This window comes from Microcaecilia unicolor, chromosome 2 (genome assembly GCF_901765095.1).
Source record: "Microcaecilia unicolor chromosome 2, aMicUni1.1, whole genome shotgun sequence".
Classification (NCBI taxonomy): domain Eukaryota; kingdom Metazoa; phylum Chordata; class Amphibia; order Gymnophiona; family Siphonopidae; genus Microcaecilia; species Microcaecilia unicolor.
The window spans coordinates 351,234,228-351,258,229 of NC_044032.1; the positions used below are offsets into that span (position 1 = coordinate 351,234,228).

At 43.2% G+C, this 24,002-nt stretch overlaps 1 protein-coding gene across 1 annotated transcript in view; it reads right to left on the reverse strand.

The window, feature by feature from the left end:
• Positions 1-24,002, reverse strand: part of GAK (cyclin G associated kinase) — a 398,389-nt gene that overhangs the window by 332,104 nt on the left and 42,283 nt on the right. The window contains exons 3-5 of the mRNA XM_030194468.1: positions 15,066-15,125; positions 3,474-3,588; positions 321-463 (exon numbers count right to left, since the gene is read on the reverse strand). Of these exons, the coding sequence (XP_030050328.1) occupies positions 321-463; positions 3,474-3,588; positions 15,066-15,125 (318 nt within the window). The remainder of the gene's footprint in view (positions 1-320; positions 464-3,473; positions 3,589-15,065; positions 15,126-24,002) is intronic.

Genomic DNA, 24,002 nt, shown 5'->3' on the forward strand with positions numbered 1-24,002 from the left:
ACCAAACAAAAATGTTATCAGGGGAGAGACATTGACCTAGAAAGCTCATTTGGCTTTCTTCCACAGGAAAATACATGGAAAAGCAGAAAGTGGATTATTATTACATTTTGTAATTCCTCATTCAAACTGAGAACACACCATGTATTAGGATAGTGGGACTGTCATGTAAGTATTGCCAAGTTCACATAGTATGTATATTCATCTAAATTTCTTAATATATATGCCCATGTGCTATGGGTAAAAACCAGACTGAGCATATGATCCTTCTCTGTTTCTGGAGGCACTTACATGACTATATTCATTTAAAGTCTATGCCATACCTTAAGATCTCTGTGAATAATGGGTGGTTTCTGTTTATGCATGTGCTGAACGGCTCTGCAACTCTGGTAGAATATCTTCAGTACTGTATCACATGAGAGGGGACCTTTAGATTCAGCCTTATTTAAGAAATCCACCAGCTGCCCTAATAGGAAAAGACATCAATTATGTAACCATTCTTTCACATTAGCTATTACTGAACATGCAATCACAAATTCTTACATCTGAGGGCTTCTGCTTTTAAATATATTACCTACAAAATGTATTATGTTTTCACAAGAATAAACTCATTTCCAAAAAACAATATTCAAGTATTTCCCCTCCTAAGGAAACCAAACCACGGAAACTGACATATGTCCTAGATATATGCATTTTCATTTTGGTTTCAGTGCACACTAAATCATTATTTCATTATTACGAAATAGCAGCAATTCAAAAATGTAAAGAAACAAAGAAAGGACACCCCCCCCAAAAGAAACATTTTCAGCCTGCATACCCTTAACATTTCCTTGCACACGCAGATGTGATCGTGTGTTCTCTTTCGGTTAACATTTAGGGTTAGGAAGCATAGGTAATGAATGGCGATAAAGCCAAGTTCTTAGTTGTAGCAAGTGTTCTCAGTGGACAGGATACAAGTCCTCACAGTCCAGATGAGGCTACCTAAGTTCAATTACTGTAGCCTCACTGTGCAATCGTGCCACTTCCCACTTAGTCGAGTATTTAAGCTAAGGGTAGAATACAACAACTTGGTCAGGTGGGTGGGTCTTGTATCTCTGTCCACAGACAACACCTGCCAGAAGTGCATAACTTGGGTTCTCTAAGGACAAAACACCACAAGTTCACACCACATAGGACTCCCTAGCTATATGTGCCTTCAAACAGAAAAAGGGGAAAACAAAGATTACAAAGGCATTGCAACAGGCAGACACTAACATATTTTGGCAGCAATTAGCTATTTTCTTTTTGCATAATTTGTTTTTTATTAGGGGTGGGGAAGGCAGTCCGAAAAATAAAGAAAAAAAGGCCTAGAGGGTGGAGTTGGATTCTAATCACCACAGAATTTTGAAGGACAGACCAGCCAAACTCATTAACAAGTTAGGAGTCTCTTCTCAAACATTAATGAGATGTAAATATATGGACACAACCAACCTGTTATTGTAAAACCTACCATAAAAGTAGATCTGTTAAAGCCTAGAGCTCACTCACCTTGGGCACTGAAATTACTGCCCCCCCCCAACCCCCCCCCCCCCAGGACTTTTCTATGTCAGGTACTTCCAGTGCTTTTTTTGTAGGAAAAAAAGGAGCCGGTATTCATTATGGGCGGGGTCACTATCAATGGCTCCACCCCTATGGTAGCCACACCCCTTATACCTGCCGTGGTGCATATAAGCAGTATCATTGAAAATACTATACCAGTATAGGCGGAAAAAATAACTTGTGATTTTTTTCATTATAAAAAATTTCTATAAGCTGTTACAGCTCTAGTATACCCAGTGCAAAATAAAACAGCAGATATAAATTCTCAAATTGGCCATCTTCCAAACACTAAAATGAAAATAAAATTATTTTTTTCTACCTTTGTTGTCTGGTGACTTTGTGTTTCTGGTCATGTTGGTCCCAGTCGCTGATTCTGCTGTTCTCTATCTGTTCCCTTAACTCCGTTTCCAGGGCTTCCTTTCCATTTATTCCTTTACTTTCCTCCTTTCTTCTTCATTTCTTGCCCTACATCCATAGTTAAAAGCTGGGTCCTCTGAGGACTTGACTGGAGGAGGTATAGAGTGGATCCAGCTTTTGCCTATTTTATTCATCCATGTGCAGTTTTTCTCCTCTTTTCCCTTTCCCCCATCTTGTCAGTATGCATCTCCTTCCTCTTTTCATCCACATCCAGCATTTTTCCTCTCCTCCTCCATCCATGTCCAGCATTTCTCCTCTCTCCTACCCTCTATCCATGTTCATCTCACTTCCTCTTTCTTCCCTCCCCTCCATCCATATCCAGCATTTCTCCTCTCTCCCCTACATCCATGTCCAGAATTTCTCCTCTCTCCCCTACATCCATGTCCAGAATTTCTCCTCTCTCCCCTACATCCATGTCCAGAATTTCTCCTCTCTCCCCTACATCCATGTCCAGAATTTCTCCTCTCTCTCCTAAATCCATGTGCATCTCTCCTCTCCCCCTCCACTCCATGTGCATCTACTTCCTCTCCCTCCCCCTCCATCCATGTCCAGTATTTCTCCTCTCTCCCTTCCCCTCCGTGTGCATCTCCTTCCTCTGTCTTTCTTTCCCTCCAACATTTCTCTCCTCTTCCCTGCTCTCCACTCCATCCATGTCCAGCATTTCTCCTCCCCTCCATCCATGTGCATCTCCTTCCTGTCTTCCCTCTCCTCCATCCATGTCCAGTATTTCTAATGACCTCCCCTCCCATCCATCTCCAGCGATCCTCCTCTGCCCTCCCCTCCCATCTATGTCCAGTGAATCTCCTTTGCTCCTAACCTCCCCTCCCAACCATGTCCAGCGATTCTCCTCTCTTTCCTGCCCTCCCCTCCATGTCCAGTGATTCTCCTCTGCCCTCACCTCCGTGTCCAGCAATTCTCCTTTACCCCTATCCTCCCCTCCCATCCATGTCCAGTAACTCGCCCCAGCCTCCACTTGCCCCCTTACTCAGCCCCCGTTGAGTTCTAGTTCCAACCCCAGCCCCACCTGCCTGCCCTTAGCTCCCCGAAAGGCCTCCTTTCTGTTCCTGTCGCCTTGTGCTTAAATCTTTTATTTTACCTCGAGTCGCAGTGGTGACAGCAGTGAAAGCAGCAGGCTCGCCTCCAGCTTTCCCTTTGATGTAATTTCCTGTTTCCATGAGGACAGGACACTCAGAGGGAAGGGAAGGCTGAGGGCGAGCCTGCTGCTTTCACTGCCGCCGCCACTGCGACTTGAGGTAAAATAAAAGATTTAAACACAGGGCAGCAGGAACAGAAAGGAGGGCTGTCAGGGAGCTGAGGAAGGCAGGTGAGCCGGCCATGGGAAAAAAAGGTGTCGGTATGCCGTACCAGCAAAAAAAAAAAAAAAGCACAGCATACCATTATACAAATAAACACAAATGGTTTCTCTTGCTCCCCAATGTTCCTTGGTTTTAAAAGTAAACGCTCAAATGAAACAATAATACCTTTGCAAAGTTCAGTCAGTAGCAGGAATTCTGCTTGACCTGTGTCAGACTCTTCTTTTCCTATCGATGCAGCAGAGCAGAACTGTACAATGTTTGGGTGACCTGAAAGTTTTTTCTGAAAAATATTTGTTAAGTTGGATAAATAATTTTATAACAAAATGCTGAATGAGCTGTGACCATATAGGCAACTGTATCCATATATGGTGGGGGTATTCAACACTGCAAAAGTATTGTGAAAAATGTATTGCTATAATGGAAGAGGTGCTGGGCAATAAAATACCTCAGGATCCTGAAACTGGAAATAGATAATACGAATGAAAATCTGTTAACTTTATAGTAGCAACTTGATGTGAAATAGCAGCTAACTGGAAGAATGCTAAGCCACCAAATAAGAATTATTGTAATAGACTAATTTGTATAGCTTGAAAAAGCTCACAGCTTTGAAGAAAAGAAAACTTAAGATGGAAGATGTCTGGAGCAAATACTGGATGTGAACTCGGAAAAACAAGGGTACAAGGGGACAACCTACAAATGGAACTAGGGAAGTGAGAAGATTGGATGAGTTCCTAATTCCTGGTTTATAACCATTCTAAGGGATTTAGGTGGGGTAGAGGGATAAAGGATAATTAAGCTAAAAAGAGTTATGTAAAGTTATTTGACTTGTAGCAGGTGTTCTCCAAGGACATCAGGACACATATTGCTACTTATGGGTGACATCATGTGACAGAACAGAGCACAGACACTACCCAGCGTTCTAGTAACTTCTGAAAGTTTTAGCAGTGCTGCACTGTGCATGCACAGGTGCCTTCTCACTCAACATAAGTGCACGGGACCAGCAGTACAGTATAAAGCTCAAGGAGTGGCACTCATAGGGGAGGAGTGAGGGTAAATGGCAATATGTGTCCTGCTGTCCTCAGAAGACATCTGCTAAAGGGAAGCAACTTTGCTTTCTCAGAGGACAAGCAGGACAACATTTGCCACTTACAGAAATTCCTAGCTACAAGGCTCACCAAAAACAAAGGACAACAGAGTCTTGCAACAGGCAAGACCAACAAGGAACCAATTAGCCTAGAACATACACATTGTGTAATATGTGTGCAGCCTAGAACAGAATGGGTCTAGGAGGGTGGAAATGGATTCTAGACGTCAAAACAATTCTGCGAAACTGTCAGTCCAAACAGATTGTCACATTGGGAATTTTGCTCTAGGCAGTAGTAAGATGTGAATGTGTGGACTGATGACCATGTTGCAGCTTTGCAAATCTCCTCAATGGAGGCTGACCTGAAGTGGGCTACCAACACAGCCATGGCTCTAATGATTTGAGCCTTGACACTACCCTCTAGAGGCAGAGGGTGGAAATGGATTCTAGACGTCAAAACATTTGGACATCTACAGAACAACGGTTAATAGAGTTCTTGAAGTGGATTAATTATCAAGATCCTTGCTTGAAATTTACTATGACTAAGCATGAAAGACATATAGCATTTTTAGACACATGGATTGTAAAAGAAACAGGACATTTGCAGACCACTGTATATCATAAAAAGACAGATCGGAATACATTGTTATCTTTTGAAAGTCATCATCCATATAAGCTCAAATGGTCTTTGCCTGTTGGACAATTCTTACGCTTGTGAAGAATTTGTTCTATAGATGCTATGTTTAAACAACAAGCGAATCAACTCGCAATTAAGCTTCAAGCAAGAGGTTATTCCCAGTCCTGTATCAAACAAGCATATAAAAGGGCATGGTATGCCCAGCGATCACTCCTGTTATTAGATCGACCTAAAGAGCAGATGGACAAATTTGTTTGAGTGTTGGGTTATTCTACTTTGGCTCCGCAAGTAGCACATTTACTGTTTAAACATTGGCAAGTACTAGCTCTTCATTCAGTATTTCAGCAAACTCCTTGTATAGCTTACACTCGAGGACGTAATTTACGTAATAGTCTTGTCTGTACAAGTGGGAGCTCCATTACACAGACTTTGGTAACGGGGGAACATCGCCCGTGTGGCAATTGCCAGTTTTGCTCTCAGACGAAATGTTTAACTGAATGGACTCACTTGCAGACTCAACAATCTTTTAAAGTAAGACACAATACTTCGTGTACTACTTCTTTTGTGGTCTACATGATAGTTTGCCCATGTGGACTCTATTATGTAGGGCGCACAATTAGGCAGATGAAGGTGAGACTAACGGAACATAAAAGTCGATTGACCACACGGACCATTACAGCTCCCTTGGTAGCTCATTGTCTTCAATTTGACCATAAGTTTGTCGACCTACAATGGTTTATAGCAGATCACATTACTGATGTCTCTGGAGGAACTGATCGTAGTACTGCGTTGGCCCGCAGGGAGCAGTGGTGGATTTTTAAATTGAATTCAATTAACCCTGTGGGCTTCAATGTGAACATTGAATGGCACACTATAATATGATATAATGGACTATATATATATATATATATGGTGTGCCATTATTATCTATATGGACATTGAATTAGTAATAGCTGAATGTTGTAATTGCTCACAAGGACATTTTCACTTAGAAGGACATTGATCTGACATGAGAAGGAAGCTGTAGTATTACAGAATTTAAATAAATTGATCTATCTGGGATACGGAACTAATAAAGTTTTCTTAGATCTTATTTTATAGTGACGTCACAAAAGGAAAGTCCCAGGATGTAGCCCTTTGGGCAGGCGCCTTAAAAGCCACAGGTGAAACGCTTGAATGACTGCAGTTGGTATTGAGCATTTGCTGTGAACAGGCTCACCTTAACCCTAGTCCCTGAAGAAAGAAGAGTGAAACCCGCGGCGTCGGGCGTCTTCAGGGGAAGGCGGAGGATTGAATTGGATTAAGTTCATGCAGTCGGGGCATTATTCCAATACACAATTAAGGTAAGTGATTGGTCCTACTTTATAATATTATCCGTTTTGAAGTTTTATGATTGATTGGGTACACATACATGAACAAAAAAACTATTTAAAAGTAATTAAAAATACAGGAATGATTTGCACCAATCTAACGGCACTTGAATTGGGAAAATATATAAAACAAAATTAGGAACAACCCGATGAATGAGGTGCTGTACCACAAAAAACCACAGTGATTATCTGTGAGTTACTATGGTGGGAATATCTGAGGGTGCTCCTTAATATGTCAATAAGTGTGTATAAAATTGAAAACAAAAATATCCACTAAATTGATTTCTTGGTGGTGAATTTGTATCCTGGTTTGCAAAAGAGATAATAAGCTCTACACTCTCATCATCCAAGCAGTGATTGATAGGGATTGGAAGTTGGGATGCAAGAGACCCCTTATTCTGAGTGTCAGAAAGCAGTCCAGTCTTCATGGAGTTTCTGAGGATAATTCCAGAAGCAGAGGGAAATACATCTGTCTCAGCTAGTAGGAGGCAATCAGCATCATGGTTCTAGGATCCTGCTCGAGTTTCACTAAAATCTTCCCCACTAGATGTATCGGAGGATACAAATACAGAAGGCTCTTCCCTCAATGTAGGAGGAAGGAATCAGACGCTAATCTGCATTTGATCTCAGTCTGGAACAGAACTGAGGAACTTTGTTGTTGAGGCGACTGACACACACATCCACTGAAGGTGGTGCCCCTTTCTCAGAACATCTGTCAGGCAATACCCATGTTAACAGACTACTCATTCAGTTGCATTGCCCTCCTCAATCTGTCCGCCAGGCAGGTTTTTTTCCTGCCAGGTTTGTGGCTCTGAGCACCATGGAGGCACAGTGCCATATTCTGACCGCCTCTTGACACCAACAGATATGAACCCATGTCACTCTGCTTGTTGATGTAAGACATAGCAACTCAACTGTCTGCTTGGTGCAGCAGACAATCTGAAAGCCTTTAAAGCATTCCAAACAGCCCTTAGCGCCAGGAGATTGAAATGAAGCTGAGTCTCCTAAGCAGACTAGTAACCCTGAGTATGCAGCCCATCTATGTGAGCTCGCCAGCCCAGGTTGGACACATTTGTGTGGAAGAGAAGTTTGAAATGACCAGATTTGACAAAAATTGTTCAACCACAATAGTGACTTCTTTTAGAGCGAGAGTGACAGAAATGATATACACTAGGTTCCCTGTGGCCGAACCACATGGAAGCAAGGGTAAACTGAGTCACTCTCAAATGGACACGTGCCATGGGTGTCATGAGCACCATGGAAGCCAAGAGACAACATCTGCCAAGCTGTGACCCATTGTTTCTGGTAGACCTGCAGGGTAATGGTGATCAATGCCTCAGCCTCAACTTTCAGAAGGGAGGCCTGAGCTTGAGCTCTATCTAGCAAGGCGCCTTTGAATTCTAATTGCTTAGCGGGAAGGATGTGAGACTTTGGATAGTTTATAACCAACCCTAGTAGCTCCAACATCTGAACCGTTCTCTGTACTGATCCTTGAGCTCCATCAAAGCCGATCATCCAAGCAGGGAAATAGGTGCAACCCCAGACTGAACAGACACGTTGCGACTATGGCAAGGCATTTGGTAAAGACTCAGGGAGCAGAAGCGAGGCCAATGGTAGGGCATGATACTGGTAGGGTAGTGGTGTCCCAACCCACTCAAAATCCGAGATACAAATATGCCCCAGTCCACAAGATGTATGAAAGTGTAAGCATCCTTTAAGTCTAGAGAGCATAGCTAGTCATTTGCCTGAATCATGAAAAGTAGGGTGCTTAGCGAAACCATTCTAAACTTTTCTCTGATCAGATATTTGTTCAGGGCCCTTAGGTTTAGAACGGGATGAAATCCTCACCCCCCCCCCCCCCCCCCAGGTTTTTGGGCATGAAGAAGTACTTGGAACAGAATCCCTTCATTCCTTTCCCTCTTTCCCTGGTAGAACGGGCTTGACTGCGTGGGCATGTAGAAGGGAAGAAAGTTCCTCTGCAAGCATGGCTTGGTGCTGAGAGCTTTACTGACGCTCCTGGCAGGCAATTTGGAGGATGTTGTCACCAATTTAGGGTGCAACCCCCATGGACTATTTGAAGAACACACCGGTCAGAAGTTACAAGGGCTGCCTTGTTTGGAAACAAATTCATCCTCCCCCTACCGGTAGGTTATCTGGGATGGTCATTTTTATTGCAGCTATTCTCTCCTGGAGCTAATCAAAAGCTCATCCCTTGCTTCAAACTGGGGAGCTGGCTGGACCTTCTTGGAAGTTGCCGCCAGGGGGCCCCCTGGGTCTGCTGGGGAGGGCGGTATGGCGGAGGATACATACACCTTAGAGAGTGGTAGGATATCCTTTGAGCACCACCTGAGAACTTCTGAGGTGTGGAGGCCGCAGGAGTGGGCTTAGAGAGATTTCCTGGTGCCAGTTCTCTTCTCGAAGTCAGCAACCTCCTCCAAAAAAGATGTTGTATGTCCTAGGAGGTGAGAGACTGATATACACAGACAGGGAGAGGGGAACCTTGGGGAGATGGTGTCTAAGGATCTTAATGCAACAAAACAGTGCGAAAAGGAGGTGGCCATAGCCAGAAGGATGCTAGGCTGCATCAAGAGAGGCATACCCAGCAGAAGAAAGCAGATGTTGATGCCCCTGTACAAGTCACTGGTGAGGCTCCACCTGGAGTATTGTGTTCAGTTTTGGAAGCTGTATTTTGCTAAGGATGTAAAAAGACTAGAAGCGGTGCAGAAAAAGGCAACAAAAATGATATGGGGCTTACACCATAACACATGAGAAAAAAGGAACAGAGGAGGTTTAAATACTTGAAAGGTATTAATATAGAAAAACCTTTCCAGAGAAGGGAAAATGGTAAAACATGACATGGACATGAGCTGAGATTGTGGGGTGGTAGACTTAGGAGTAATGTCAGGAAATTCTTTTTCACGGAGAGGGTGGTCGATGCTTGGAATGACCTCTCGAGGGAGATGGTAGCAACAAAAACAGTGACTGAATTAAAAAGGCGTGGTATGAACACAGAGGATTTCTGTTTAGAAAATGGATGGAATTAAAAAAGAAAAAACAACAAAAAAACCTTAAATGGCTGCATGTGTGTGGATGTGCGAGTGATGCTTGGATGGCGACTCCAGCTGTGAAGAACTAAGGCCAGTGCCAGGCAGACTTTTACAGTCTGGGTCTCACAAACAACAAGATGAATGTGGATAGCCTGGAGTGGGCTATGCCAGCAACTCCAGTAGTTGGAACATAAGGACAGAGCCAAGACTTGTCCCAGAAACACAAAAGAAAGACCATGATCAAGTATGTATCACATTCATTGTTGATGTAATCGTGAATTGATAATGAGTGTGACTATTGGGCAGACTGGATGGACAGTTCAAGGTCTTTATTTTCCATCACTTACTATGTTACTATGTAACAAGATAGTCATCTCGTCAAGGGACATCCAACAGCTTTTCTGACCTGCTGGTTCTAGGTCTGAGATACACAGCCAGGACAGTGTGCACATGCCCTGGACACCATGTCAAAAGCATCACTTGCTGCCCAGGCACAGTGCTTTTGACACTCCTTCTGTTTGGCTACTAAAATATAGAAAGATAGAGATAGAGAGATAAAGAGAGAGAGAATCTCCCAATTCCTCATCTGTGCTTGCTCAAGGATGCCATCCACAGGCACTGTCACAGCTTCCCTAAGAGGATCTTCATGGTCAATGACGTCCAATGCCCTGAGCTCGTCCTCAACCTCCAAATCAAATGGGATGGTCTTAGCCATCTCCCTCAAAAAAAAAAAAAAAAAAAAAACTGACAAAGGAGAGTTCCTCTGGCTGGGACTTTTTCCTTTCATGAGGTGGGGAGGGGTCTGATGATGGACCAAAGGAGCCCTCGTCTGAGATATCCTCTGGCTCAACTTCAGATGCCAAGAACAGTCCGAACCGGACTGCGCAAAATACTTTTCTTGAATGGATTAAGTCTGTCCATACTCAGAACGAGCATGCCGAGGGACAGGTCCTTTCCTGAACACCGAGGGAGCTTCCTGTCCTGATGGACTGGAAAGGAGCACTGCCTCTTCTGATGCCTATGCTGGTACCTGTCGAGGTACTGGTGTCGATGAACTGCAACCGACAAAGAATGGACCTCAAGGATTGGTGGGGGAGGAGACATGATTGGCAAAGACTCCCTCAAGGCTTCAGCATCATGTGAGCCAAAATGCGCTCCAACTCTTCCAAGCAAGAGGGCCCGGAACGGCTCTTTAGAGGCAGGCATCGACAAAAGCAGAGCTACTGTCATTAAAAGAACAGCCTGCAAAATGATGGAGCCAAATTGGAAGTCTGGCCCTGGCATCATGGCACATCAGCACAGAGTCCATGGAGGGCGAACAGTCTTCTCAGTACCGACACCAATGACCCAAAGCTCCTGGCACCATGCTTCAAGCAGGACCAATATCCATGCTTCTTCACTCCATGCACAAAACGCTGGAGATCCCTCGGTGTAGGGTACAATGATGTTCAGTCTGACAGAGCCCTACCATTGCCCGATGTCAAGGCAGGGGAAGACTTCTTAAGTTGGTGCACCTCCACAAGCAAAGGGGACTGATGCTTCCAATACCAACAGACTGGACTTATATGCACCAAAATGTTTCTTGAGTTGGGCCTCTCGACTTTTGAGTCCTCTTCTGCATTTTGGAACAAAGATGATAATTAGAGGCTTGATGGTCAGGTCCTAGGCACAAAAAAATACCAATTGTGAGTGATTCACAGACGTGGTTTTGTCACACCTACTACAGTTCTTAAAACCACTGGGAGTTTTAAGGGAAATTGGAGCAAAAATAGTCAAAGCAAAATCAAACAGCTCAATTTTATTTAATATTTTTGTTAACAAAAAAGAAACCCTAAGAGGGCTGCAGGAGCTGCACAAAAATGAAAGGAAACTTAAATAGGCCGAAAACACTAATAAAACTAAAAAGGGGAATTAAAGTGAACAAATGAAAAAAATGAAGAAAAAGGTCCCACGTACCGAGGGAAGGCACAAAAAAATGGGTAAAGACACACTGAGAAAGGCCGGCAAGACATGATTGCTCTGATCTGTGGAAAAGACAAAATGCTGGTCCTGCATGCTCACATCGGGCAGGAAGGCACCCATAAATGCTTCAATCTCCATCAGATGATGTCACCCATAAGTGGTAAATGTTGTCCTGCTTGTCCTCGGAGAAGGGATTTAAACAAATCTCTTCTGAAGTTCTGTGGTGGGGCACAGTATCAAAAAGCATGTTTGATTATTCCGGCAGACAAATTGAGGAGCTGAGGCTTTTGTCTTTCCAGAGAGCAGTGGAAAGCTGGTCATTTGGTAGCAAGGTTAGTTATGTAACTCACTTATGTTACTGTAGAGGGGCATTTTCGATATGACGTCTAAGTCCGACTTTGGACATTTCGCAAAAAATGTCCACAATCTGAATAGAAAAGGTGGTGATTTTTAAAAAAGAAAAACGTGTTTTGAACAAGGTTTTGTGATTTTTTTGGTCCATTAAAAAAAAAAAAAAAAGTCTAAGTGCAAAACACTCAAAATCAAGCCATTGGGATAAAGGAGGAACCAGCATTTTTAGTAGACTAGTCCCCCAACATTCCAGGAGATAAATGGGGCACCCAAGGGGGCACTGCAGTGGACTTCAAAAACATGCTCCCAGATACACATCTCACCGTTGCTCCCTTATTTTGTCTGCTGAGTCCCCAAAAACCCACCCAAAACCCCACTACCCCCAACTGTACACCACTACATTAGCCCTTATGGATGGAGACACCTATATGTGGGTATAGTGGATTTCTGATGAGTTTTGGATGGCTCACAGTTTCCACCACAAATGTGACAGGTAGAGATAGGGACCAGAGTCCCCCAAGCCGTGGTGCACTGCACTGACCACTACACTACTCCAGTGACCTACATACTGCTCTAATAGACCCTGGCTCTAATATCTAAGGCTGTCATACAGACTGGGAAGTCATATTTTTATTCACATTTTTTGGGGGGTGGGAGGGGGATCCGTGACCACTGGGGGGTATTGAGGGGTCACCCCAATTCCCTCCAGTGGTCATCAGGTCATTTGGGGCAGCCTTTTGTGCCTTGGATGGCCAAGAGGGAGTATGAAAAAAAGATAGCATTAGAGGCAAAAAAACATAGTAAAATTTTTTTCGGTATATTAAAAGCAGGAAGCCGGCAAAAGAATCGGTTGGGCCGCTGGATGACCGAGGGGTAAAAGGGGCGATCAAGGAAGACAAAGACGTAGCGGAGAGACTGAATGAATTTTTTGCTTCGGTCTTCACCGAGGAAGATGTGGGTGGGATACCGGTGTCGGAAATGGTATTTCAAGCGGACGAGTCGGAGAAACTTACTGACTTCACGGTAAACCTGGAGGACGTAATGGGGCAGTTCGGCAAACTGAAGAGTAGCAAATCTCCTGGACCGGATGGTATTCATCCTAGAGTACTGATAGAACTGAAAAACGAGCTTGCGGAGCTACTGCTAGTGATATGCAACTTATCCTTAAAATCGAGCGTGGTACCGGAAGATTGGAGGGTGGCCAATGTAACGCCCATTTTTAAAAAAGGCTCCAGGGGAGATCCGGGAAATTATAGACCGGTGAGTCTGACGTCGGTGCCGGGGAAAATGGTAGAGGCTATTATCAAAAACAAAATTACAGAGCACATCCGAGGACATGGATTACTGAGACCAAGTCAGCATGGCTTTTGTGTGGGGAAATCTTGCCTGACCAATTTACTTCAATTCTTTGAAGGAGTGAACAAACATGTGGACAAAGGGGAGTCGGTTGATATTGTGTATCTGGATTTTCAAAAGGCGTTTGACAAGGTACCTCATGAAAGGCTACAGAGGAAATTGGAGGGTCATGGGATAGGAGGAAATGTCCTATTGTGGATTAAAAACTGGTTGAAGGATAGGAAACAGAGAGTGGGGTTAAATGGACAGTATTCACAATGGAGAAGGGTAGTTAGTGGGGTTCCTCAGGGGTCCGTGCTAGGACCGCTGCTTTTTAATATATTTATAAATGATTTAGAGATGGGAGTAACTAGTGAGGTAATTAAATTTGCTGATGACACAAAGTTATTCAAAGTCGTTAAATCGCGACAGGATTGTGAAAAATTACAAGAGGACCTTACGAGACTGGGAGACTGGGCGGCTAAATGGCAGATGATGTTTAATGTGAGCAAGTGCAAGGTGATGCATGTGGGAAAAAAGAACCCGAATTATAGCTACGTCATGCAAGGTTCCACGTTAGGAGTTACGGACCAAGAAAGGGATCTGGGTGTCGTCGTCGATAACACACTGAAACCTTCTGCTCAGTGTGCTGCTGCGGCTAAGAAAGCGAATAGAATGTTGGGTATTATCAGGAAAGGTATGGAAAACAGGTGTGAGGATGTTATAATGCCGTTGTATCGCTCCATGGTGCGACCGCACCTTGAGTATTGTGTTCAATTCTGGTCGCCGCATCTCAAGAAAGATATAGTAGAATTGGAAAAGGTGCAGCGAAGGGCGACTAAAATGATAGCGGGGATGGGACGACTTCCCTATGAAGAAAGACTAAGGAGGCTAGGGCTATACAGCTTGGAGAAGAGACGGCTGAGGGGAGACATGATAGAGGTATATAAAATAATGAGTGGAGTGGAACAGGTGGATGTGAAGCGTCTGTTCACGCTTTCCAAAAACACTAGGACTAGGGGGCATGCAATGAAACTACAGTGTAGTAAATTTAAAACAAATCGGAGAAAATTTTTCTTCACCCAACGTGTAATTAAACTCTGGAATTTGTTGCCGGAGAAAGTGGTGAAGGCGGTTAGCTTAGCAGAGTTTAAAAAGGGGTTGGACGGTTTCATAAAGGACAAGTCCATAAACCGCTACTAAACGGACTTGGAAAACTCCAAAATTCCAGGAATAACATGTATAGAATGTTTGTACGTTTGGGAAGCTTGCCAGGTGCCCTTGGCCTGGATTGGCCGCTGTCGTGGACAGGATGCTGGGCTCGATGGACCCTTGGTCTTTTCCCAGTATGGCATTACTTATGTACTTATGTACTTATGTAGTCCTAGACGGTTTTGTTTTGTTCCATTATGGCTGTAAAACCTCCTAGTCTTAGGAACACCCAAATCCCGCACCCGACACGCCCCCTTGTGTTTTGAACACACTTCTGATGGACTTCGTAGAAAAACGTCTAAAAATTGGTTTTGAAAATATTGATTTGAATGTTTTTGTGAGAAAAACATCCAAATGCTGCTTTATGCCAATTTTTAGATGTTTTTCTTTCAAAAATGAGCTCCTAAGGTCACCTACATGTCTTCAGACAGAACAGCTGAGTAACCAAATTTGCAGAAGAAAAAGTAAAAATTTTTGCATACACAATCTCCAGAGAGCATTTTGGTACTAGCTGCATAACCATCAAGTATAATAAGTTCTAAAACAGTGTTTCCCAAATCGGTCCTGGAGCGCCCCTTTGCCAGTCACTGTATGTTACATGTAAATCTCTTTCATGCATATTAATTTGGATATCTTGAAAATCTGATTTGCAAAGGGGGGTACTTCAGGACCAACTTGGGAAACATTGCTCTAAATAACATGCATAATGTCCAGTTTAAAATACCTATAACGTTTCCTAAAAAAGTCACCAAAGGATACCATAAAACAAACTTCTTGAATGATGGCTTTATTCTTCTCTTCTTCATTGGAAAGTAGCCTCTAAAAAGAAACAAAACATGAGCAGCATGGAAGTGTTAAAAGAGGAAACCTCAATATATCTAACTAGAAATAAGGGTGGGCAAACTTTTCCTGCAGAGGGCCACATTAGTGATTTTTGCCTTCATCAGGGGCCATGATCATCCATTCCACATCTTCCTCCCACCCCTCACCTCCAGTGTAAGCAGGAGATATAAAATTTTACAAAAAAAATTCCATTCCTCTCCTCCATTTTTGTTTCTTCTTCTTTGATTCTCCTCTTCAACTTCCATCTTTACCCTTATCCTACTGTATTTCCCATTTTTCCCTTTTTTTAAATTCCAAATCTTTAGTCAGTTTTTAACAGGTATGACTTCCAAGTCAAGAATATTACATAGCATTAACTGCAAATAGAAAGAAGGCACAAATCCAAAAGAAGGAGTTACATATTTGTTTTCCCTTTCCAGTGCCTTATTTCCACCATATTTTATTCTTTACAAACCTGTTCCATGTGTCCCTGCCCATAACAGGTCTTTACAAATGAAATAAATAAAACTGAAAATCTGCCAAATCATGATTCACAATGGAATAAATTAAACATGTAAGATGAAACATACAGGGCATTAATAACTTTCAGCTCCTAAGAGCAGCATATCTATTTAAGCTCAAAATGAACTATGCATTCAAGTGTGGTAGGTATTCTCAGCACACAAGCAGGAAAGATGTAGCCCCTCCCCCTTGATTGGTGATATCCTCCAACGGAGCCTGGTGTGCAGAGCTCATCTCTACTTCAATGGAAGCCCTTTTTTGGCTCCCCTGAGCATGCGTAGGTGTAACCACATTAGGCAGGATTCCCAACCACTCTAATCGATCTTTGTTTTTTCCCCACATGCCAGAAGGTCACAGCTGTTTTTTTTTCTCCTCATAAATGTCCCTTTTTACGTGTGCTGCTAAATTTTTCTTCATAAAATGCCACAGAGAACTTTCAATCAATCATTCGAGAGTGATTGTAAGCTCTCAGTAGATATTATTGTCTGACTCAGTTCAGGTGGTGAAAGGAAACATCAGCTGCTTTAAGTCCTATTCTTCCAGCTCACATACCAGTTTTATACCTGTATCTGGAGGAGCATCAATTGATAAGACTGTCACCCTACAGAAGTGTTACACCTCCCCTTTACCACCAAGAAGTGGCAATACTTTAAAGAAGACTTCCTAAGAGTATTTATATAACAGACTGGGGAGTTTTGTAGCTCTGTCAAAAGGTGCAGGTAGTTGTTTAAAACAGCAGCCCAGCCCTGATAGCCAAGGCAGTTCAAACAGAGCACCCCCATTTCCCCTCAGGTTGCCCAGTTTCCGGCAGACCTTTCCCAGGGAATTGCTTCCAAAAATAAAATTAAGAACTCGTCAAAGTTTGACCCACCCAAAGCTGTCCAGATCAGTGCAGATCATGGGAAGAATAGTAAGAACAAACAAAAGTGAAAGCTTTTAGAGGTGGCAAATTCAGTGAATTAGAACTATCCTCAGTTCCACAGGCTAACAAAGTCTAACATCCTTCAAGTCAAGCCTGCCCATTTATTCCAGTCTGTCAGGAGGCTCAGTGTGGTGACCTCTCATAATTGCTTCAAAAGTTTCTACAGGATATTGTTGCACTTGTACAACACGCAAATCCCCCTGCTGAAACGCTATTTATCAAAATTGTTTCAGAGTCCTCACACCCATCCTTGGACTCCCCTCAGCAGACCACCTTATTGTTACCAATATTTGCTCTTCTCATAGTTCACTTTTTTTCCTCTAATTTGGATGAGGTAGATCATAATTTTTCATTAAACCACGAAGATGTACCTGTTGATCCTCAATCACTTTCTGAGGAGCACAGTGAAGACCATTCATATCCAAAATTTATTTTGAAGGTCTCTAAACTTTAGAATTAGGTCCTCCTCCAGTTTCCAACAATAAAGGAGACTTCTAGGCTACCTTACCAACTTTGACCACTCCAAAAGAGATTATAGATTTATCAGTACATCAAATTCTTCAAGATCTCCTGCTTGCTAACTGGAAATTGCCTGTTTCAGTACAACCAGGTTTTAGATGTCTTGGATTGAAGCATAAAGTGCATTCAGCTCCAGATCACGATCATTCGCAGCTGCCTCAGACTGTAGTGTCTCTAGGCTGCATTTAAGAAGTCCAAACCTTCAATAGTCTATGCTCAAATTCATTCAGGAAAGATCAAAAGCTTTTACATCTGGTTTGTAGTAAGGTGGTCTACCAAGGAGTCATGCTTATGATAAAAGATCTTCACCCATCAATTACAAATTTTTCACAGTGGAGTTTGTCTTGCAACCTTAAACCTATTGTGCCACCAAATGTTTCTTTAGGCGAAGACTTGGCAATTGTCTCTCAAATGGAGACTTCTTTGGTGAATTGTGTATCTCAATTACACCATCTATCCTCTGCAACAAACTGCACATAAGAGCTCTATGGAAACGGTTATTTACAGCTGGCACATGATTGGCTTGCATGGTATAAATATGACCCTGATTAAGGACAATCACCATCAATGGAACAAAATTGCTAACAGAGAATCTGTTGAGAAATCATAACAGTTAAGATGTACCAATTTTCCTACAAGCTTTACGACACCAAAAGGTATGCTGAAGGAAATTTTCAAGTCCCAAATTCCCCCCCCCCCCCCCCCCGCCCCATTGTGAAATACATTTTTTCCCATCTGCAAGGTACATTGGGAGAATCTTCTGGAGCTTTCAGTGGGCAGCCTACTTAGGGTCTGGACACTTTGAAGATGACTGAGTTATTAGAATTTGTACAAGCTCTCCAGGTAGAAAGAGCCAAATTATAGTTTACTTTTATGTTAGAGTCAGATAGGAATTAGGCTCTGCAATCTTTTCATCTTCATAAAGATTCTTTGCTTTGTGGCCAGAAACTGGGATACATCCTGAATTCAATAGAGTAATTCATGATAAACAAAGCTTTTCTGGCATTACATCAAAAGTGATGAACTTGGGAGCTGATTCTTTTTAAAAGTTTTCTGTGAAATACAAGGGTTTACGGAAGAGGACATGGTTCACATTTTTTTTCTTTTTCTAAACACTGTCATCCCAAATGCATAAGCTCCTAAGCCATGGATGTCAGCCCCAATATGGCCGCAATTCCCACCAGTGTGAAAACTTTAGTTTAGATTATATTATATATATATATATATATATATATATATATATATATAATCTATCCCCAGTAACTGGTAGAAATAGTCCTGGGGACTCCCCCTGTTCTACAGAGGGGGTTCTTTGGTGGTAAATTGGGTGGAAGGGTGGCCCTGGTAAATATTGATGTGTGGATTGCAGTGCAGTCTCTCTGGGAGTGGTGAGAGAGTGTTGTTGATAGTCATGGTATTTTTGGCTGTGGCTCCTATGGTGCTTGGAGTTTTCACACTGGTGGGAAATGAGCCTTTTTTACTAGTGTGTGTGTATATATATATATATATATATATATATACACACACACTAGTAAAAAAGGCCCATTTCTGACACAAATGAAACGGGCGCTAGCAAGGTTTTCCTCGGAGTGTGTATGTTTGAGAGAGTGTGTGTGTGAGTGACTCTGTGTGAGAGAGAGAGTGAATGAATGTGCGAGTGTGTGTGTGTGACAGAGAGAGAGAGAGTGAGACCGGGTGCAAGTGTGTCTGTGAGAGAGTGTGTGTGTGTGTGTGTGAGAAAGTGTGTGCCAGGGCCCCCCCCCCTCCCTCCGAGTTTCAGGGTCATTCCCTCTCTCTCTCCCCGAGTTTCAGGGTCCCCTCCTCCCTTCCAGTTCCAGGGTCCTCCCTTCCAGTTCCAGGGTCCCCCCTCCTTCCCAGTTCCAGGATCGTCATCCCTCCCTTCCTCCTTCCCTCCCTTCCAGGGTGCCGGACAGGGTGTTGTTCCTTCCTGGTTTTGCTGAAAAATCAGTTCCCCTGAAGACGCCACTAGTCTGGCGAAACATGGCCCATGTAGGGAACTAAAATCTATGAACAATGATTCTTTTGATCTTATGTCTTGCACGGAGTGATTTTTTTGAAAAAAGTATTGCAGTGGACAAGAACTTTGCAGGAAGAAGATCTTTGGTTCTGCACAATCTCTACCTAAGCTAAGTAGCTGTTATTCAATATTTTTTTTGACCATTAGTTTTTTTAACATCATTTTCTGGATATTGTCCATTAATTAAATATTGTGATCAGGATGGAGGTAGGATGTGCTATGATGTAAATGTGGTGTCCCTGCAAAGCTTGGACTTTTAGTCCACAGCAATACACCAAAAAACTGAGCACAACAAATAAATATTTATACAATTTTATTGAGCTTTTTACAAAAAGTAATTATTTATACAATATGAGTAAATGAGAATATTTCTAATACTTTAAAGTTCTAATCAGGGTTTCTGTTATAGTTTGCTAATTTTGAAATTTGAAACCGATTTTTGTTGGATACCCAGAATTGCGTTTGGTAGCTTAAAGAAACCACCAGGGACCAAAATACAGAGGAAGAAGCAGTCCAACCTACAGCTGTGCAGCTCCACCTCTTGCCACACTGGAGCAGTGGAGGGAGGCAATTGGAAAGCAGACTGCACAGAATTCTGTATAGTCTGTGGGGGGTGGGGAGTTCCGTGCCAGTTCTGCATTGTGCAGTAGCGCAGAATTCCTCCAGGAGTACCAGCTGTAGAATTGCCCCCACCCCGCATGCATACCCTACAAAGGCCAGTAATGGATATCTTCTGATTGTGTGTTGGGCACCAGTGGAAGCCACTACGTTTTTTCTGACACCGATGAAAACCACCAAAGCAAAAACAGAAACATTTTAGCAACATTCCAAGATTTTTCTACAGTTATATGTGAAATGCTCTGCCATCAGTACCATCAGATAACCCTACTCATTTGTGCGGCTGACACAACCTGCCAATCTACAGAAAAACATTTTTATATGGATTTTTTTCTTAATTGCTTATTTAATTGTGGTCTTAATTATGTAGTGAACAATAATTCTCATTATTTATAACCACCATAAAATGAAAGGAGAAACTGTCTTACCTGATAAAAAAAAAAAAAAAAAAAAAAAAAATTAAGTCAGCAACACTGTTCTGAACCAATGAGTTGTTATCTCCTCCTACCAGCAGGTAGAGGTAGAGAAAACTGAATTCTACCAGTGACATCACTGTATAAGCTGTGGTGCTCCCTGGAACAATCCAGTATGTATGTATCTACCCAAGCAGAAGGTCCCTTTTTCTAACTCACCCAACCCCATCAACCACTGAAGCTGCAATAAGCAAGTAAGCAAAAATACCGGAGTAGCACTCACTACCCCTGCATATAACAGGGAATCTCATATGGCTGCCAATCACAATTAGAATTGGCTCTTTTTGTTTTATTTTTCCTTGAACTGAACCGAAAAGGAACACACAGCAAAACCAGAACCCTGGGCTGAGGTCTTCTGCCCATGGAAGACCTCGGCCCAGGTTTCTGGTTGTGCTCTGTATTCCCTTTCAGTTCAAGGAAAAATAAAACAAAACAGGCTGATTCTCTATGGCCAGGATTTCAAAACAGTGTCGCTGACTAAAGAAAAGAAAATTATCAAGTAAGACTATTTCTCCTTTCTCAGCACCAGCTTCCACTGTTCTGAACTAATCGGATGTACCAAAGCAGATCTACTGAGCAGGGAAAGACAAGGATTCCCAGTTCTGCCAAAGTCCGAGCGGGCTTTGGCCAGCACATCTAATCTGTAGTGCTTAGCAAAGAAATGAAATGATGACTAAGTTGCCACCTGCAGATTGTCTCAAGGAATACCACCTGGGCCTCTGCCCAGAAAGCGACCTGAGCCCTGGTAGAGTGGCTTTGAGCCCCTGAGGAACAGGACGATTCTTGCCCGTGTAAGTGGACTGAATAGCCACCTTAATCCATCTCGCAATGGAGACCTTCAAGGCCGCCTGTGCCTTCCAAGGGTCATGGAAGAGTACAAAGAGGTGGTTCAAGACTAAACTCAGTCTCCTTGAGGTACTTGAGCAGTGTTTTCTGGACATCCAGCTTGTGAAACCTCCAATCCTCTGGCGACAAATCCCAGAACCATCAAGGATGGCAAACAAACCTCCTGATTCACATATAACGGAGACACCACCTTTGGAAGAAAGGATGGTACTGTAGGAGAAAAAGGCACTATATATGCAGCACTACATGCCAATATATAACCAGGTTATATAGGATTACTAGTAAAAAAAAAAAAAAAGCCCATTTCTGACACAAATGAAACAGGCGCTAGCAAGGTTTTCCTCGGACTGTGTATGTTTGAGAGAGTGTGTGTGAGAGTGACTCTGTGAGAGAGAGAGAGTGAATGTGCGAGTGTGTGTGTGTGACAGAGAGAGAGTGAGACTGGGTGCGAGTGTGTCTGTGAGAGAGAGTGTGTGTGTGTGAGAATGAGAGTGTGTGCCAGGGGCCCACCCTCCCTCCCTCCCAGTTCCAGGGTAGTCATCCCCCTCCCTCCCTCTGAGTTTTAGGGTCGTCCCCTCCCTGCCTCCGAGTTTCAGGGTCGTCCCCTCCTTATGATGCCAGACTACAGAGCAGTAATCCTAAGGAATGGAGACAGAAGGGCTTGAAGCACTTCACTTCCATCCAGTCAAAGCAGGGGGTTTATTTTTGTGCAGTGAAACTAAACAGCTATGACGTGAATGGCAGAGTAGACACCCCCAGGCAACCCAATGATGGAATATCTGTGGTGACTTTTCTCCCTAGAGGAATGCTCAGAAACTTTAGAAGCTCCTTCCTAATTACCTTTAAGCACTTGGAAACCTGCCTGCCAAGTCGTTAATATGCCTGTGTTCTGGAGAGCAGTCCTTGCTAATTATAACTCCATTCATTTCTATTTGTCAGGATTCCTGCTGTGTTTTCCTTCACTCTTTCAGCACAGTGCTGCTGAATTTATTAATGAACGGGCTCTGTGTGAGCGATCTCTCTGGAGTGTGCGCCGTGATACAGACAGAACCTGCAGGATATGTACTGCTCCCCGAAGCCAGACCAATCTTTGAACATAATACATTTCTTAAATCTCCACTGCCGTTCCTGGAGGGCTGTGTTTGAAGAACTGGAATTTGTGTCTAGAGATAGGCCCCCTCCCTACGAAGTTTTAAAGTCATCTTCACTCCTTCACTTACCTCGTCGGGTCGGGAGGGTGGTTAATTCGCGAGGCAGGCAGGCTTGAGCCACTGCAATAAGACGGGAGGGCGGCTGTTGAGCGCGTCAGTGGCGTCAGGCAGGCTCAAGCCACGTGTTTTTTTTTTTCCCCTTGTGACATCATCCTGTGTTACGGAGCCTAGAAGACCAACTCCGAAGAAGTCACGAACACAGGCAGCAAGACCAATAGAACATTGGAGGTGAGAATTATTATATAGGATAATACCTTCTAGCACTACCAATCTGACATTAAATTACAGACTGTGGTTAATTTCATTTTTCACTGCTGAGGCCTGTTGCTAAGGCCTGGGTATGCAGTTAGCAACGACACTGCAAAACATCATCAAGGACTGTAGGCCAGCCAAGGACCACTGGAAATTCCCTTGGTAACTAAGCTGACATAATACAACATATTGCTTACTGGGACAATGCACTCCACGGTTAGAGTAGCTGTGCCTTATCACACATGCGGCATAGTGTTTTGGTTCCACATCACAACATTGGAAAGTCCCAAACCTGTTCTAAACTGGGAGGTTCACTTCACCCAAGGAAAGGGTATAAGAAGCGCCTGCAAGAATATATCATCATCTGGAGGTTATCTGGAGCAGTTCACGTGGGAGCTGCTGTCATTGAAACAGATGACAGTCCATATCCAAGCTGGCCACATCATGAAGGCATCTGATGTTCGTTAAACCCAGCCCTACTGTTTGTCCTTCCTACCTGATGTTTGCCTGGTCCTGCTGGCTCCTGCTTGACACCATCCAGAGAGAGAGAGAGAGAGGGGGGGACATCACTCAAAGGCCTGCCTGCTGGTTCCTGTCATCCTGATGTCTTGCCAGTCTCAGCACTAGACGGATCCCTGATCCTCTCCGTTCCCAGTGTCCAGGAGAGTGGGAGAACCCTCCATCACCAATCAGGTCATATCTGTCTATATTTGCTATAGAATTGGGGAGGGTTAGGGGTCCTAATCAGTTCAGGACTTAAGATGTAAGGTGTGCATATTCTTTACCTCTCCTTGGCAGGTACATAAATACTTATTGCTTTATCATCATTTTGGGTAATTTAGCATAAGTGCATTATCTCTGATTTGCAATATTTACTCTGCTACCAATATAATAAATTAGCTTTTATATTTTTATAGTATCCCAGCCTTGTGTCCTATTCTTTTCAGTGTGTATTTCGGCTGTAATGTATTCGGGTCTGCACTTAGTGAGACATTTATTAAACCTAATCTAACCAGAGTGCTACCTTGTCATAATTTTATTATCTATGCGTCCCCTAATTGCCTGTCCTCTACCTGAGGTGAGGTAATAAAAATTTTAGCCCTACAGTACCGTGTGCAAGGACACGGAATCCTTCGAAAAGGGGATCCCAACATGACAGGACCTGCAATTCTGAAACCTTCCTTGCTGAAGTGATGGCCATCAAAAATATTGTTTTGAGGGTAAGATCCTTGATGGAAGCCAGGTGAAATGGCTCAAATGGTGCCTCAGACAGTGCCCAGAGGACCAGAGATTGAGGTCTCAAAAAGGAAAGGAAGGACGACGAAGGGAATGCATAGATGCACCACCACCTTCAGAAACTGAGTCACCTCTCTATGCAAAGCCAGAGAGATGTCCCTCACCTTCCCCCAAAAGCTGGACAACACAGCTGTTCCAGACCCTGCTGCAGAAAACCCAAAACATTGAGAACCTGAG